The sequence below is a fragment of the Cygnus olor genome (genome assembly GCF_009769625.2).
Source record: "Cygnus olor isolate bCygOlo1 chromosome Z unlocalized genomic scaffold, bCygOlo1.pri.v2 SUPER_ZK, whole genome shotgun sequence".
Taxonomy (NCBI): domain Eukaryota; kingdom Metazoa; phylum Chordata; class Aves; order Anseriformes; family Anatidae; genus Cygnus; species Cygnus olor.
The window spans coordinates 84,200-99,224 of NW_024429062.1; the positions used below are offsets into that span (position 1 = coordinate 84,200).

At 34.9% G+C, this 15,025-nt stretch overlaps 1 protein-coding gene across 1 annotated transcript in view; it reads left to right on the forward strand.

The window, feature by feature from the left end:
• Positions 1-13,134, forward strand: part of LOC121062878 (long-chain fatty acid transport protein 6-like) — a 50,227-nt gene extending 37,093 nt beyond the window's left edge. Inside the window, exons 6-10 of the mRNA XM_040543164.1 lie at positions 3,923-4,012; positions 5,516-5,714; positions 6,329-6,426; positions 9,051-9,181; positions 11,454-13,134. Of these exons, the coding sequence (XP_040399098.1) occupies positions 3,923-4,012; positions 5,516-5,714; positions 6,329-6,426; positions 9,051-9,181; positions 11,454-11,630 (695 nt within the window). The 3' untranslated portion in view covers positions 11,631-13,134. The remainder of the gene's footprint in view (positions 1-3,922; positions 4,013-5,515; positions 5,715-6,328; positions 6,427-9,050; positions 9,182-11,453) is intronic.
• Positions 13,135-15,025: the final 1,891 nt, after the last annotated feature.

The following is a 15,025-nucleotide window of genomic DNA, read 5'->3' on the forward strand; positions in this document are numbered from 1 at the left end:
TTTAATTTTATCATGACATTATCATAATACATTAAATGTATTATGAAATCAATTATGTACATACATATGTTTTTTTTTTTTTGGAAAAAGACTCTCAGTAACATCTGTCAAATATGTATGTAAATGTCTGTCTTGCACTGAAATATATTCTGTGTGACAACAGAGAATATTCAATGGGGGAATTGAACTGATGAGATACAAGAAAGCTTATAATAAGGCCTAAAAATAATCCATGGGAAGAATACCTGAAAGAACAGCATACAAAAAATGTATTCAAAATTTTATTTATAAATTTATTTTTTCATTATTTTAAACATAAGTATTGCAACAATTATAGGAATCTAAACCTCTGTTACTCAAAATTATATGCCTCAAAATCAGCTGCGAGCTGAAAAACATTTAAGTCATATTTGATGGAAAATGTAAGTTGATAACATCCACAGAATAATAGAATGACTTGGATTTGAAAGGACCTTAAAGATCACCTATTTCCAATCCCCCTGTCATGGGCAGGGACATCTCCCATGAGACCAGGTTGCCCGAAGCCCCATCCAGCCTGGCCTTGAACATCTCCAGGGATGGGGCATCCACAGCTTCTCTGGGCAACCTGTGCCAGTGCCTCACCACCCTCTGAGTGAAGAATTTCTTCCTTATAACTAATTTAAATCTCTCTCTTTTTAGTTTAAAGCCATTACCCCTTGTCCTATCACTCCACTCCCTGACAAAGACTCCCTCCCCAGTTCTCCTGTAGGCCCCCTTTAGGTACAGGTAGACCACTATAAGGTCTCCCTGGAGCCCTCTATACTCCAGGCTGAAAAACCCCAACTTGCTCAATCTGTCTTCATGGGAGAGGTGCTCCAGCCCCTTGATCATCTTTGTGGCCCTCCTCTGAACTTGTTCTAATATATCCATATGTCATTTCAGCATTTAAAACATCTTATGTAAAACAGCAACACAGAATTAGTACTACGCACTTTTTTCATATAGCCATAAAAGCAAATGGCAAAAGAGATAATTTTTAGCTTAAAAGCAAACAGTCAGGTTTAACCAAGTCTTAAGACCCTGTGAAACTGTACTCACAGACAAAACATTGATACGTGTTTGTGCAAGCAATGGACGCTCTCAAGTTCATTGGTCAATGGACAGGAATGCATATCAGATTAACTAAAAATTAGTGTTGATTCTGCTCTTTTGACTATTTTTGATCTAAGATACTCTAAGGTACTTTAAGTGTATTCCGAATTATCTTACTTATGGTGGAATATATGGTGATTCTGTTAATATCAAGCTTAGCTTTAACTTTTTTTTTTTTTTTTTTTTTTTTTAATATTGTCATTCCATATAAGTTGAAACTTTAGGAATATCAAAGCTAATTTTGAAATAACATTTAACAACTCAAATTTCCTTTTTTTTTTTTTTTTTTTAAATAATATATAGCGTTTTGCAATGCTGTTGTTAAATAACATCCAAATTGCACAGTAATAGACGATAACATTGCAGTTTAACTCATTTTAAGCTTCAACTAGGTAAATGATGCTTTTGTTTTTATGCGTTTACATAGTGCTTTAGGGAGTAAAATACACATTAAAATGATGAATGCTGCATGCACTACTGTGTGAAAATAATATGGTAATGCTTCAGCAGTTCAGGCTCTCTTTTCCAATAAATTTTAAATGGGATAAAACAAATGTAGACCAGTACCCAGACTAAATGCTTTGCTCTGGAGCTTTCATTTTCTATTATTTAATATGGAAAGAAAGCTGTTTGCATAAAGGCATATGTTTGAACAGAAAGTATATTGGCATATGCTTTCATTGTGCATGTCTAATGCAATATGTGTTGTTTTCTCCTTTTAATTAAGCATTTGCATGACTTATTTCAAAGACTTAACTGCAATAGGCATAGATAATACGTCAAAGCTGCAAACAGTAAAAGATGTATGCAGTGGCATAAATACTAAAAGTCTCATCAGTCTTTTAGATGATCTCAAATACTAAATTAAAGCTTTAGACTATTTTAAACAACTTAAAATAATGCATCATGCAGACTAATATGTTGACAAAGCATATCTACTGAACTCTGAAGGAGTAAATGGATGAAAATGGAACTGAGCAGGGAAAACTGCTGTTCTAATCAAATACAAAAATATCAGAATAACATGTCATACTATTAAAATAGTAAATATCATTGTAAAAAAAAAAAAAAAAAAAAAAAAGGACAGCAATTAAATGTAGAAATCCGAAGAAATTTCTCCAAGAAAAACAAAACAAAACAAACAAAAAACAACAACAACAAAAATCCCTTCTGTTTACTGTTCATTATGAATACCTGTCATGTGGCTTATCAAGAGTAAAACAGCTATTTTCTAATTAAGGTAAACCCTTTAGCTCTCAAACTCTTGTTTTTGATAAACACTACAGAATATTGTTATAAAGAAAAATTCCCTATGACTTTATTGAAAAAGTGTCCAATTCTTGGATTGATTTTGCACAGTACGCTTAAACCTTGTTCAGTTCGTCAACTTTTTGAAATATCTTTTGTTTCAGATTTTGGGTACAAGCAAAATACAATGGTCAGTTTTGAAAAGTGAAATATTTTTTTCCAAAGGAGGCGGAAACTGTGTGCTTAATGTTTGATTCAAGCCACTATTTATTTGGACTTCTTGAAAACAAAATGATGTTATATAACTACAAAGACATTTCAGGTTAGGATAAAGTCGTTGTACAACTCATGCAAACTAGGTGCAGAAAAGCAAAGGGTTTTATGTTTTGGCACCCTATCCATTACTTCAGTCACTTTCATAACATCCTTTACATTACATTTATTGCATTACATTACATTACATTTCTTTATAGTGAAAAGTTCTGTTTTTTAAAATTGTTTTCTCTGCTTGTCAGGATTTCTATGGGAAAAGATATTATATATCCTTGGTTTGATTAACATTAAATAGATTAAATACATTGTTAAATAAATTGCCGATATACTTCTTTAGGAAAACAGAAATTAGAAGACTCCTAAGCTGAACAAATCAAAGCCTTAGGATAATAATCACAACAACAGTGGTCCATGTGGTATCAAGCCTATAGCTATCTTTTAGGTCTAATTTAGATTTATATCACAGTAGAAAAATAAGATGAAGTAAGAGTCAGACCCTGCATATCTAGCAAGTAAAAATATTGTGATTTGTAGTGTTGATAAGAATATCTTGCCCTCTCCTTCAGCTTACTCAGAGTCATATTCTCTGTGATACTGATATGAGAGGAAGGTTGGTTGTAAAATAAAACTAGGAGATCAGTTAGGTCAGCAGTGTTAGGACTCAAGGGTTCACAGTATTTCCAAGAAATGCAGAACTGACCCTGACATAACTATGGCACATCCACGGCTACATAACTTTGTAAAACGACATAGGAGTACATATCTTACTGCTGATGCTCGTGGTAGGACTTTTCAGAGGGAAGAACTGAGGCTAGTTATGCAAGAATAAAGCCCAGTAGGAAGCAGGCTTCTGTTTGTAAGGATATGTAGTCCCGTGCTTTCCCATTTGTTTTAGGCACCAGAATATCCCTAGAAGACTTTTCATATCAGCTACCGTTAAATGTCAGTTCAAATTTCAGATATGCTTCTATTATCCTGACTCATGTAGGCTGTTCCACTGATATGTGCATCCCACAACTAATTTACAAGAAAATGAACAATATCACAATTCTGTCTTCACCAAGTATTTTTGAAAGTTACAAGATTACATAAATATTCTGATGTCACTTCCCTCCAGGAAATGTTGGAAGTTTACACATAGAAAGTTTATATGAAATGCACTCTACTTTTAGATGACCAAGACTAAAGGTTTCTTTACTTATATTTACTGCCACCAGATGTCACTGTGTAGATGAATAACTGATGACACTTTTTCCATTTTTTAGCTTTTTTTTTCCATTTGATTTAATCAAGTATGATTTCCAAAAAGATGAACCAGTTAGAAATAAGCATGGTTGGTGTGAAAAAGTTAAGAAAGGTAAGTACGTATTACAGTAGGATACAATTGTCTTTTGATTGCAATACAAATACCTCAAAGATTTTTTTTTTAATTGCTATTGTATTACTGTATTATGCCGACATAAACTATTACTGTTCGCTTTGACAAAAGCAATATGATTTTTGATGTAAGACAGAACATTATTAAGCACAGCAGTGCTGAACACCAAAAGAATTTAGGAGTTCCTTGGATATTCACAGAGAGCAATGTATAAAAGCGACAATGTGGTATTATCACTGAATATGTAAGTAATGTGATCCGTATTTTTTAAGGGAAGTTAACATACTGAGATGATTGCCTAAGAGATCTACAAGAAAGTCTGGTGGATTAGAGCAAATGCTTTTTGGAGATTAACTGCTCTTGATAGTGTTCCAGTACTTAGTTTATCAAATATATACATATATAAGAGGTTGCTTGATTATAACTGTCTTCAAAATACTTATTAGATATCTAGTTTTTCTTTATTGTACCTATTTGCAAAGTGTTTATCAGATACTAAAGCACCCCTATTGTACTGTGGGAAGATAACAGCTGTAATTAATGCCTGGAAGCTGAAGTGAGACAAACTCATATTTAAAGGTCAGACAGACTGCTTTAACAGGGAGCTGAGGCGGATTTTTCAAAGGAGTTTGGAGACTCTGTAGCACATCTTAATCAAACACGGGCAGTTCCAGGAAAATGTGGTTCCCAAAAGATGTAAGTGACATAACTTAAGACATATTTTTATTTTATGTATTTTCATCACTGTAATTCTTTACTTTGATAAAGTAATGCAACTCTTAAGCTTTGTTGTTCAGAATGTGCTTCCAAAACTGTTAGGAGTTCATACTATTACACTTTCAGGAAGCTAATACTGTGATGTAGGACATGCATGACAGGATTACCCTATTTCCATGTCACTGTTTTTTTTTTTTTTTTTTATAGGAAAAAATATGTTAAAACATTGATATTTTACTCTGCAAAGAAAGCAACAATGTTTTATCACATTAATGAAAATTCCTCAGAAGTGTTTTCAGAAGTTCTGAGATTAAATAAGGATTTACTGTCTTGGTTGAACACCTGCTTCTTTAGAAACACTAGCTTTTTAATTCAGTAGGAAAGTGCTGAAGTTGAGACTCATCACTAAAAATTCAGTAAGGTGTGGGAAGTGGGACGTAATATTCACTTGGAGTGAGTGCTTTGAGAAGATAAAGTTACTGTGACTAAACTCACAGTTGATGGATCAGAACTGTTTAGTTATCAAGAAGAAGTACAAAACACTGGGAGTTTGAGTGGAGAATATTGTACTGTGTCTTTATGGTCACTTTGCACATAGAGATAACTATATGAATTGCAAAGCAGGTAAGCTTTTATTATTTGGCCTTATGTACTGAACCCTGCCAAACTTGGTTCCTGGTCTTGTAAAGTCATATGTAGCAAACTAACACTAATGTGCAGTACAGGAACTGTGTATCATACGTTCATTTCAACTTCTCCATGTAGGTGAGGCTGGTCTTCTCATTTCCAAAGTGAATGCGAAGAACCCCTTCTTCGGTTATGCTGGCAATAAGAGACACACAGAAAAGAAATTACTCAGTGAAGTATTTAAGAAGGGAGATCTTTATTTTAATACTGGAGATCTAATGGTTCAAGACCATGAGAACTTCCTGTATTTTTGGGACAGGATTGGAGATACCTTCAGGTATAATCATTGTTTCCTTTTACATTTTTTTTTTTCATTAAAAAACAGACATGTAGGATAGAATAATACTTGTTCTATTTGTTTTCAGCAGGAAGTATTCAGTTTATAACCATTGTGAAGTAGTCTATAATGATCTTGAAGTGGATGATAGGAGCTTAATTTAGTAAAAAGTGCTCCTGCAGAGCTGGATAACTCATTTCCAGAAGGTTTTGTAGGAAGTCCAGGTCTTTGAACAATACTTCCAGTGATCATACTAACCAATGATCGTTTTGTTGTAGGCAAGGAGAATTCGATACTGAAACAGAGAAAAATATATCAATACTGAAGACTGGCCACATCTGATGTATTTTGATATACATCAAAATTTTGAAAACCATTAAATCAGATTATGATAAACTTTAATTGTGCTTTATAGTGATAGATAATATCCAGTAACATTTCAATTACAAGCACTGTCTTCTGGTTATCAGACCAATATACCGAGATGACAAGCAGGAATAAATGTGAGGTTTTAATAGTCTAAACTGAATGGAAGTCTTACTAAAGTTAATGTTTTTTAAAGAGTAGATGACCATATGTTTTCATGGGATTAAATTATTTTTTTCATGTTTTAGATGGAAAGGGGAGAATGTTGCAACAACAGAAGTTTCTGATGTCATTGTAATGTTGGATTTCATACAAGAAGCAAATGTGTATGGTGTATCTGTGCCAGGTAAGGAAAGCTTCAGTTTTATGTTTTTCTTCCCCTAGGTTTATTTGTTAACTCTCATAAGTTTTTTATTTCATGTTATAAGCCTATGAATCATTTCTGATTGAGTCATCTGCTTAATACCTAGCTAAAATCTGTACGTAGATGAAGAAAATACCAATTGTTCATGAATGAGCCAGTGAATCATGCATTTTTATGTGCACACAATGATGTGTACTTTTGAAAAATTACCTATCTTTCATGAATTTGTGATAGCTACAAAACCTAAATGAAAGTTTCAAGCTTTATGAAATAAACAGCCATGGAAAATCCACACTTTCATGTGTCAGAAAATAATCACGTCAACGGGGTAAGAATTAAAGTTGCTTGAAAGTATATGAATAAATGCTACTATTTTATTTCACTTTTAACTTAGCCTCATAACCATCTAAAAACAGGAATATTATAAAACTAAAGACAGGGCAAGAAACAAATGGATAGAAAAATAAATAAATGATTAATAAAGAAAATAATGTATTTTTTTCAATAATATTTTTAGCTAAATTTCGTGAGATTATTTGGGCCTGATTCTGGTTATTGCTAAAGGCTTTTAAAAATGTGTTCTAGGTGAGGATGGGAGGGAGATGACTTCCTTCATAGTAACCTTTAAGGTTCTGTACTTTTTATTTGTGGTTAAAACAGTGCTGATAACACACCAATGCTTGGCTATTGCTGAACAAAGCTTACACAGTGTCAAGATTTTCTCTCTACTGTGTGTATGCAGTGTTGGGCAAGAGGCTGGGAGGAGATGTAGATAGGGCAGCTGACCCAAACTAACCAAAAGGATATTCCATACCATATGATGCCATGCTCAGTAATAAAAGTTTAGGGAAATGAAGAAGAGGGGGTACATTTCTGTTTATGGCACTTGCCTTCCCAAGCAACCATTGCCCATGCTGAGCCCTTGTTTTCCAGTAAGTGCCTGGACATTTGCCTACCAGTGGAAAGTAGTGAATGAATTCTGCTTTTTGCTTTGCTAGTGTACCCCTTTTGCTTTCCCTTTTAAACTGCCATGAGTCTTCTCACCTTCTTTCTATTTTCCATCTTCTGTGAGAGAAGGAAATGAGTGAGAGGCTAGGTGGATGTTTAGCCCTTGGCCAGGGTGAACCCACTACATAATGATAAGTGTTTAAAATGTGCAAAAGGTGTCACTTGCCACTAGTTTAAAGCCACAAAACAAGAAAAATCAAAATGAAGAAGACTTATTGAAAATCAGGATCAAAAATATGACAGTATACATTTACTTGCCAATTCTTACCTGTATGAAGAAATAGCTGAACCAGTTCATAGAACTGTCATGATAATTGTACTTAAAACATATGCAAATCAATTTCCTCACAGAAGCTATAGCATTAGTGTTGTGTTTTAGCCCGGCTGGCAGCCAAACACCACACAGCCATTCGCTCACCCTCCCCCCTCCCTCTCTGGGATGGGGGAGAGAAACGGGAAAGTGAAGCCTGTGAGTTGAGATAAAGACAGTTTATTAAGACAGGAAAATAATAATAACAATAATAATAATAATAGTATTAATAATAATAATGTGTACGAAATAAGTGATGCACAATGCAATTGCTCACCACCCGTTGACCGATGCCCAGCCTATCCCCGAGCAGCCAGCCCCCCCCTCCACCCCGGCTAGCCACCCCTATATATTGTTCAGCATGACGTCAGATGGTATGGAATACCCCTTTGGCCAGTTTGGGTCAGCTGTCCTGAGTCTGTCCCCTCCCAGCTCCTGCTGCATCCCTAGCCTGCTCGCTAGCAGGACAGAGTGAGAAACTGAAAAGTCCTTGGCTTGGTGTAAGCACTGCTCTACAACATTTAAAACATCAGCATGTTATCAGCGCTCTTCTCATCCTAATCCAAAACATAGCACCCTACCAGCTACTAGGAGGAAAATTAACTCTGTCCTAACTGAAACCAGGACAATTAGCAAAAAAAAAAAAAAAAAAGGATAGAAAGGAGAAAAAAGTAAGGTTGGCTGTTATTAATATCTGATGGTTAAAATGTGAGATTATTTTTGATTGCTGAAATTTATTGTTTTTATTATCTACCTGGTTTTTGTTGTTGTTGTTGTTTTTTGTTCGTTTGTTTTTCTTTCCCATAGACCAACAGTGATGCCTGCATTTCCCACAAACCAGTTAGGACTTTTAATCTCTCTCTGTTGTCAACATTCATATCCACAGTTTTGAGGGAACATACTTGCAAGAGAGAAAGGCCGAAAGTGAAGAGAACATATAATTGGCTAATCCGTGAAATCACCTCAGCACTCTTTTTGAGAGAGAGAGGTTTTTGTAATTTATCCTCAGATATTGATTAATATTGAGCATGGTACTCCATGACAGTACTCCATTTAGTCTTACCTGCCCAACTCATTTGCAGCATTATTGTTTAACTGATCACTTGAACAATCTCCAAAAGTAAGTCATACTATATAAAATCTACATGTAATCTTTTTGTTTTACTGAAACTCAGAAGATGATATATTATTGTTAGTTCATTCATGTAGCTCTTTTTTGTATGGTTCTTCACAAAAATTTTAACTTTATTCATGTTTGAAAATTCTCATTTTACTTCCTTTCCCACAGATCATGAAGGAAAAGCAGGAATGGCCTCTCTCATTTTAAAGCAGAATAAATCATTGGACTTAGAGCAAATGTATAAGCAAGTGGTGACCTATCTACCAAGTTATGCCTGTCCTCTTTTTTTAAGAGTTCGGGTAAGCTGCGTTACTGTACTGTGCATGCAAACATCTATGTCATTTGAACACAGAGATAGCTGAATGAATAACAGAAAGTGCTTGCAAATATATCACTTAATTTAATTTTAGAAATGGCCCTATTTGTTGTCTCCATTAATGGTATTTTGGGGAGAGGAATTACAAAAAAAGATAATAAAATTTGCAGATTATTTTAAAGTGGGAGGAATTGTATAAACCAGTGAGAATGGATACCATACAAAAGGATTTAGGGAGATTAGAAGCAAGAACATGGGAAAACAAAAGGTTCAGATTAGTAAAATGTGAACTGTTGCATCTGGAGAAAATAATCTAAAATCCATTTTATTTGATGGAAACAAGAGTAGAAAAGTAAAGGTAGAGCAGGAGACACATTGATAGTGCAAATCAGACAAATGAGATGTTATTTGCCGTGTAATATAATGACGAAAAAGACAAAAACATTGGAAAATGTGCCATATTTACTGGGCCTAAATTAAAAATGTTTATTATTACTGTCACCACCATAACTATCAGAGTGCCTATCATGCCTAATTGTATACTAGTACTTTGCTGTGGTAACTTGTCCAGTTTGGAGAAAAAACGTCCCTTTGCCAAAGAGTTAAAAATTTAAAAGTAATTACAATAGGTTACATATGGCTAGGAAAAAAGATAGGGAGAGTATAGAAAATGCACAGTATGGATCGCTGTGATTAGTGAAGCTTGTGAGCATCTTCACTTGTGGTAAGTGTTTTGGGAACATCATGACAAAGGCAAACAGCAGAAGATGGTTATGAAGAAAGTCTCTTATGTCCAAAGGAAAGCTGAAAAAAAAAAATCATTGAAAAGAGAACATAGGTTATGGGAGTTGGTTCTCTGGGTCAGTCAGAGATTGAATACTGCTTAGAATAAAGAGGTAAAAAGGAAGAGACTGTGAAAAACCTTGAAAATGAGAAAAAAAAGAAAGTGTAGAAAGAATTCTACTATCAGATATGATTTGCATACATGTATATAAATGTAAAGATAGAATAGAAGATAAAGGAGGTCAATAAGTGGAGCTCAGAAGAGAGAAGTAGGATAGACATAATGAAGAAACATACTCTCACAAGTCCATGGAGTATGAGAAAGTATGAATAGAAGAATTAATGAATGCATTAAGGGTTTTTGACAGATCAAGAGGATAAGCAATAACTGCACTAAAATTTCATAAGTATAAGGTCATTAGGAACTTTGTCAAAATTATTTAATCAATAAAGAAGCACAACAGCCAGAGATTTAAATGGAATGATCTAGAGTGGTAGTGGAGGAGTTGAATCCAAGACTGGTGGTAAATCATGAGGTTACTGGAGATGAGAATTCAATAAGTTAGTCACTGCAGAGGATAGTGGTGCCTGTCACACGGGTTTTAGATGGAAGACAGAAAATCCTACTTGTTTTGAATGTAGAAAGCAAATGGCTAGTGCTGGACTAAGAACAAAAGAGTAGGAAGATGGAGTGTAGTTACTGGAGAAATTGATGTGCTTGAAAAACAAGGCAGATGGAAATTTTCTTTTGGGTGTGAGAGAAGAAAAAGGAGGTGTATGAGGCATGGCTGCAATAAAGGAAAGCGGAAATAAGAGCAGAGTTCTATATTGTTCATAGTGACTGAAAAACAAGATGAAGCTTAGAAAAAAAAATTAGAAATACAAAAAAAAACCAAACAACTCACTACTACATGTCTCTACATGTCTCCTACTACTTTTTCCAAGGGACACAGTGACTGAAGAGAAGCTTGAAAACATTATAAAATGTGTAGTAAAAATCCAGCTTTATTTGGACCACAATAATTTTGTGATTCTTTCAGCCTATTCTTAATGCCAAAATAGTCACAGACATAGAGAATTTCCTGATTTTTTTCAGTAAGTAGTTCCTGTTAATAACATATTTTATTTGTTGAGATTCTTTCCGATGTGTGGATCTGTAATGTGTACAAATGAAGATACTAGATTGTCTCAGGCATGATGGGGCTCCACCAAAGACTTTGATAACATTTGATAACTACACAACAATTCAGAAAGCAAGAGGCTGCAGTGTTTATCCACATGTCAACAAGTGGTGGTCCAGCGCAAAAATTCTGGGAACAACATTGTTTTACAAAGTAATAAGGCCAACTAGTATTGATCTTATATTAAGTAAGACTTTCAAAAACAAAAATTTGTTTTCAAAACAAATGTTGTGAGCAAAAGAAAAGGAGCTCTTCTACTGAATAATAAATATATTTTTCTCTCTTCTACAGGAAACAATGGAAGTGACCGGAACTTTCAAACAACAAAAATTTCGATTAGTGGATGAAGGTTTTAATCCATCCACAGTTACTGATCCTCTTTATTTTTTAGATAATTCTAAGCAAGCATACGTCTTGTTAACCAAAGAACTACATGAGAGGATCTTATCTGGGCAAATGAAACTTTAATTAACTATATAGGCTTATAGGCTATTAGGAGACAGTCTGTGTCTCTACATGAACTACTGTGTTAGAAGCAGTGAAAATAATTACCAATATTTATATGTTATTAACCAGAATAGTATTTTATGTTCTTGATATTTACTTTCAGATATGTCTTGTATCTTTCCTCACTTGATAATTGTTCATTAATCATTTCTACCTCTTGAGATCAATTACAAGTAAATGACCTGTAAAACAACATTGAAATCTATTTTATCTTAATTTTGGAGTATAGATGCAGAGTGCGATAGTTTTTCTTAGTACTATATTAACATGAATGATATGGGGAATGCTAAATAGTAAAAAAAGATCCAACATGTAAAAATGTACTGACAGAAGCTGTTATTAGTTCTAGATAGACAAAATAAGCCAGTAACATATTTTTAATGTAATTTACATTTCATATGTACTTACAAATATATGTTTTAGGAAATAAGACTTGAAAGGGGTTGGAAGAAACCTTTTATGTGGAGGACTTTTCTGATGGAACATAAGATGAAAGAGAATGAAACAGAAGAAAACACTCCAAACAAACACAAAACTAGAAAGTTAATACTAACATTACTGCTGGGACTTTTTGTCATGATGCATGCTCTTTCATTTGTTAAACTGGCTCTTTGGAGTATTAAGTTATGGAGACAGACCAAACTTTTGTGTAATGTTTAGCAGCATACCAACAGTAGGAAGCAAATCACTCATATAACACAAAAAGAATTCTTAAAGGGCTTTATGTCATACATACTGACTAATAAATAGCCTCCTTACTCTTACTAATGGCTGCCAGAAATTGTTATTTTATGGGTATAAAAATAGCAGAAATTAAAAAATTCCTAATCATATATTCTGATGCACTGTTTTGCAAAAGTTTTAAAATAAAATATAAGATTATTTAAACAAATTTTGTGCTGTCTCAGTTAAAGTCTGGTTGCTTAAAGACTTTTAATAGCCTGTTTCAATACATTACTTACACAGTACGAATAATGGGACAATGTCCTCCTCTAATGGATTGTTTTGCCAGCTTCGATCAGTGGCCTTAACGGCCAGAAGTATACCAGTACCATGGAACACTGCAAGGGTGATTCTGTTCTGTTTTTCTTTGTTTCTTTCTACTTTGTTCATCAAACAATGCATTAGAAATTGTGTCTACTTCTGTTTCTTTGATTATCACTTTCATTGATTTTCCTTAAAATCCCAAACCAAGGTGTATGAACCATTTTATAAGATACTGCAAGGAGTTAGGTGATTGGCTAAGGACTGTTCTTGCTTATTGCTATCTCATGCATATTTCAAGTAGCCAGCTGTAACTTGCTTGGCTGAAGGTCAAGCCCACACAATGCTCTTGATTCTATATTCTATATAGGAGCTCACCCCTCATGTTTCAAACTTTCTCAGACATGGAACCTGATCATGTGGGGTGGCTGCCATAAGGTTGACCACATTTGATCTTCCACTGTGACCAGAACCCAATACACTAATGTTGTGGTTTAGCCCGGCTGGCAGTCAAACACCACACAGCCGTTCGCTCACCCTCCCCCCTCCCTCTCCGGGATGGGGGAGAGAAACGGGAAAGTGAAGCCTGTGAGTTGAGATAAAGACAGTTTATTAGACAGGGAAAAGAATAACAACAATAATAATAATAATAATAGTATTAATAATAATAATGTGTACGAAATAAGTGATGCACAATGCAATTGCTCACCACCCGTTGACCGATGCCCAGCCTATCCCCGAGCAGCCGGCCACCCCTCCACCCCGGCTAGCCACCCCTATATATTGTTCAGCATGACGTCAGATGGTATGGAATACCCCTTTGGCCAGTTTGGGTCAGCTGTCCTGGGTCTGTCCCCTCCCAGCTTCTGCTGCATCCCTAGCCTGCTCGCTAGCAGGACAGAGAGAGGCTGAAAAGTCCTTGGCTTGGTGTAAGCACTGCTCTACAACAATTAAAACATCAGCATGTTATCAGCGCTCTTCTCATCCTAATCCAAAACATAGCACCCTGCCAGCTACTAGGAGGAAAATTAACTCTGTCCTAACTGAAACCAGGACAACTAATGAGCATGAACCGGTATTAGAAAAGTGCTGCCCACTTAAATAGGAGCAAGCCTCGACCATGGGTTGATGTTCCTCAGCACCTGGTGATCTCCTTGTCCTGGCAGGGCTCCTATGGCTACTGCAGCGTTCGGTACTGTCTGTGTCTGGAGAATTAATAAAGTGAATTGCATCTATTGTCTACTGTGTGGATTCTTGCCAACTGTGAACCCCAGACCTTTGATTCTGCACACAAGAATGCAATAAAAATTATATGAAGACTCTTAACTTGCTTGTTTCTGAATGCTATATTCTTCATGGGACTGCTAGTACAAATAAGCAAGTTTGTAGTTTTGCAGTTTACAAGGAAGCAAAACCAAACAATACTTCACCAACATCATGCTTCATGTTAGATGTTATTATAAAAGGTTAAGCACATAAAGGGGAAAGGAGACAACTGCTAGGTAAGAGTGGAAGGGGTTGCTATGGTCTAGCACTTCCTGAGCAGTCCCACTTTTTATATCTGCTTCTTTTTGTAGTTCCCCAAATTGCTGTCAACAACAGGGAGATTTTTTTTTTTGCTTCTTTTTTGGTTAGATACAAATAATAATGTTCTGTTCTGAACAGAGTTCCACTTTTCTAATCATGGACTGCAAATTTAAGAGTCAAGTATTTACGATAGAGTTAAACCCAACTTTGCAAAATAGGTTACAATTTTCAGCAAAGTTGTTGTTGAAATCAAAACTATTTTATCTCTTATGTCCATCTCACCATATGTGTGTGTTGACTACACTTCAGGATCTCTTTTCTTTTATTGCAACACTAACGTGGCAAATAATACATTTTTTATAATTAAAAAAAAAAAAAAAAAAAAAAAAAAAACCTGTACCCTGAGATCTACAGTAACTTCTTAAATCTTATAATAGAATAAAACTTAATATAATGGAATCAAATACTCATTTTTGTTATTAGATTTACCACTTTTCATTTATTCTGCTTTAAAATGTTTGATACTGCTTATGACTAGTGAAAAGAAATGTTCTACCACTTAAGAGCAAAAGAAAGGAGAAAAAAAAGAAACATGAAGAAAATACAGGCAGACAAGTAAATACTTTTCCATACCAAAAAAAAAAAAAAAAAAAAAAAAAAGTTTGGGACTGTCACCATTTGGTGGCTTATTTTGTAATGTAGAAACTGTTTCTACATGGGAAAGTTAGGGCAGAAACAGCATTACAGAAGGGAAAATTCAGGTGTCTAACTTTCATGTAGCAGTACTGCCAATGGTATCTCTGAGCTCTGAGGTGCTTTACAGCAGTAGCAGTACTCTTCTAACT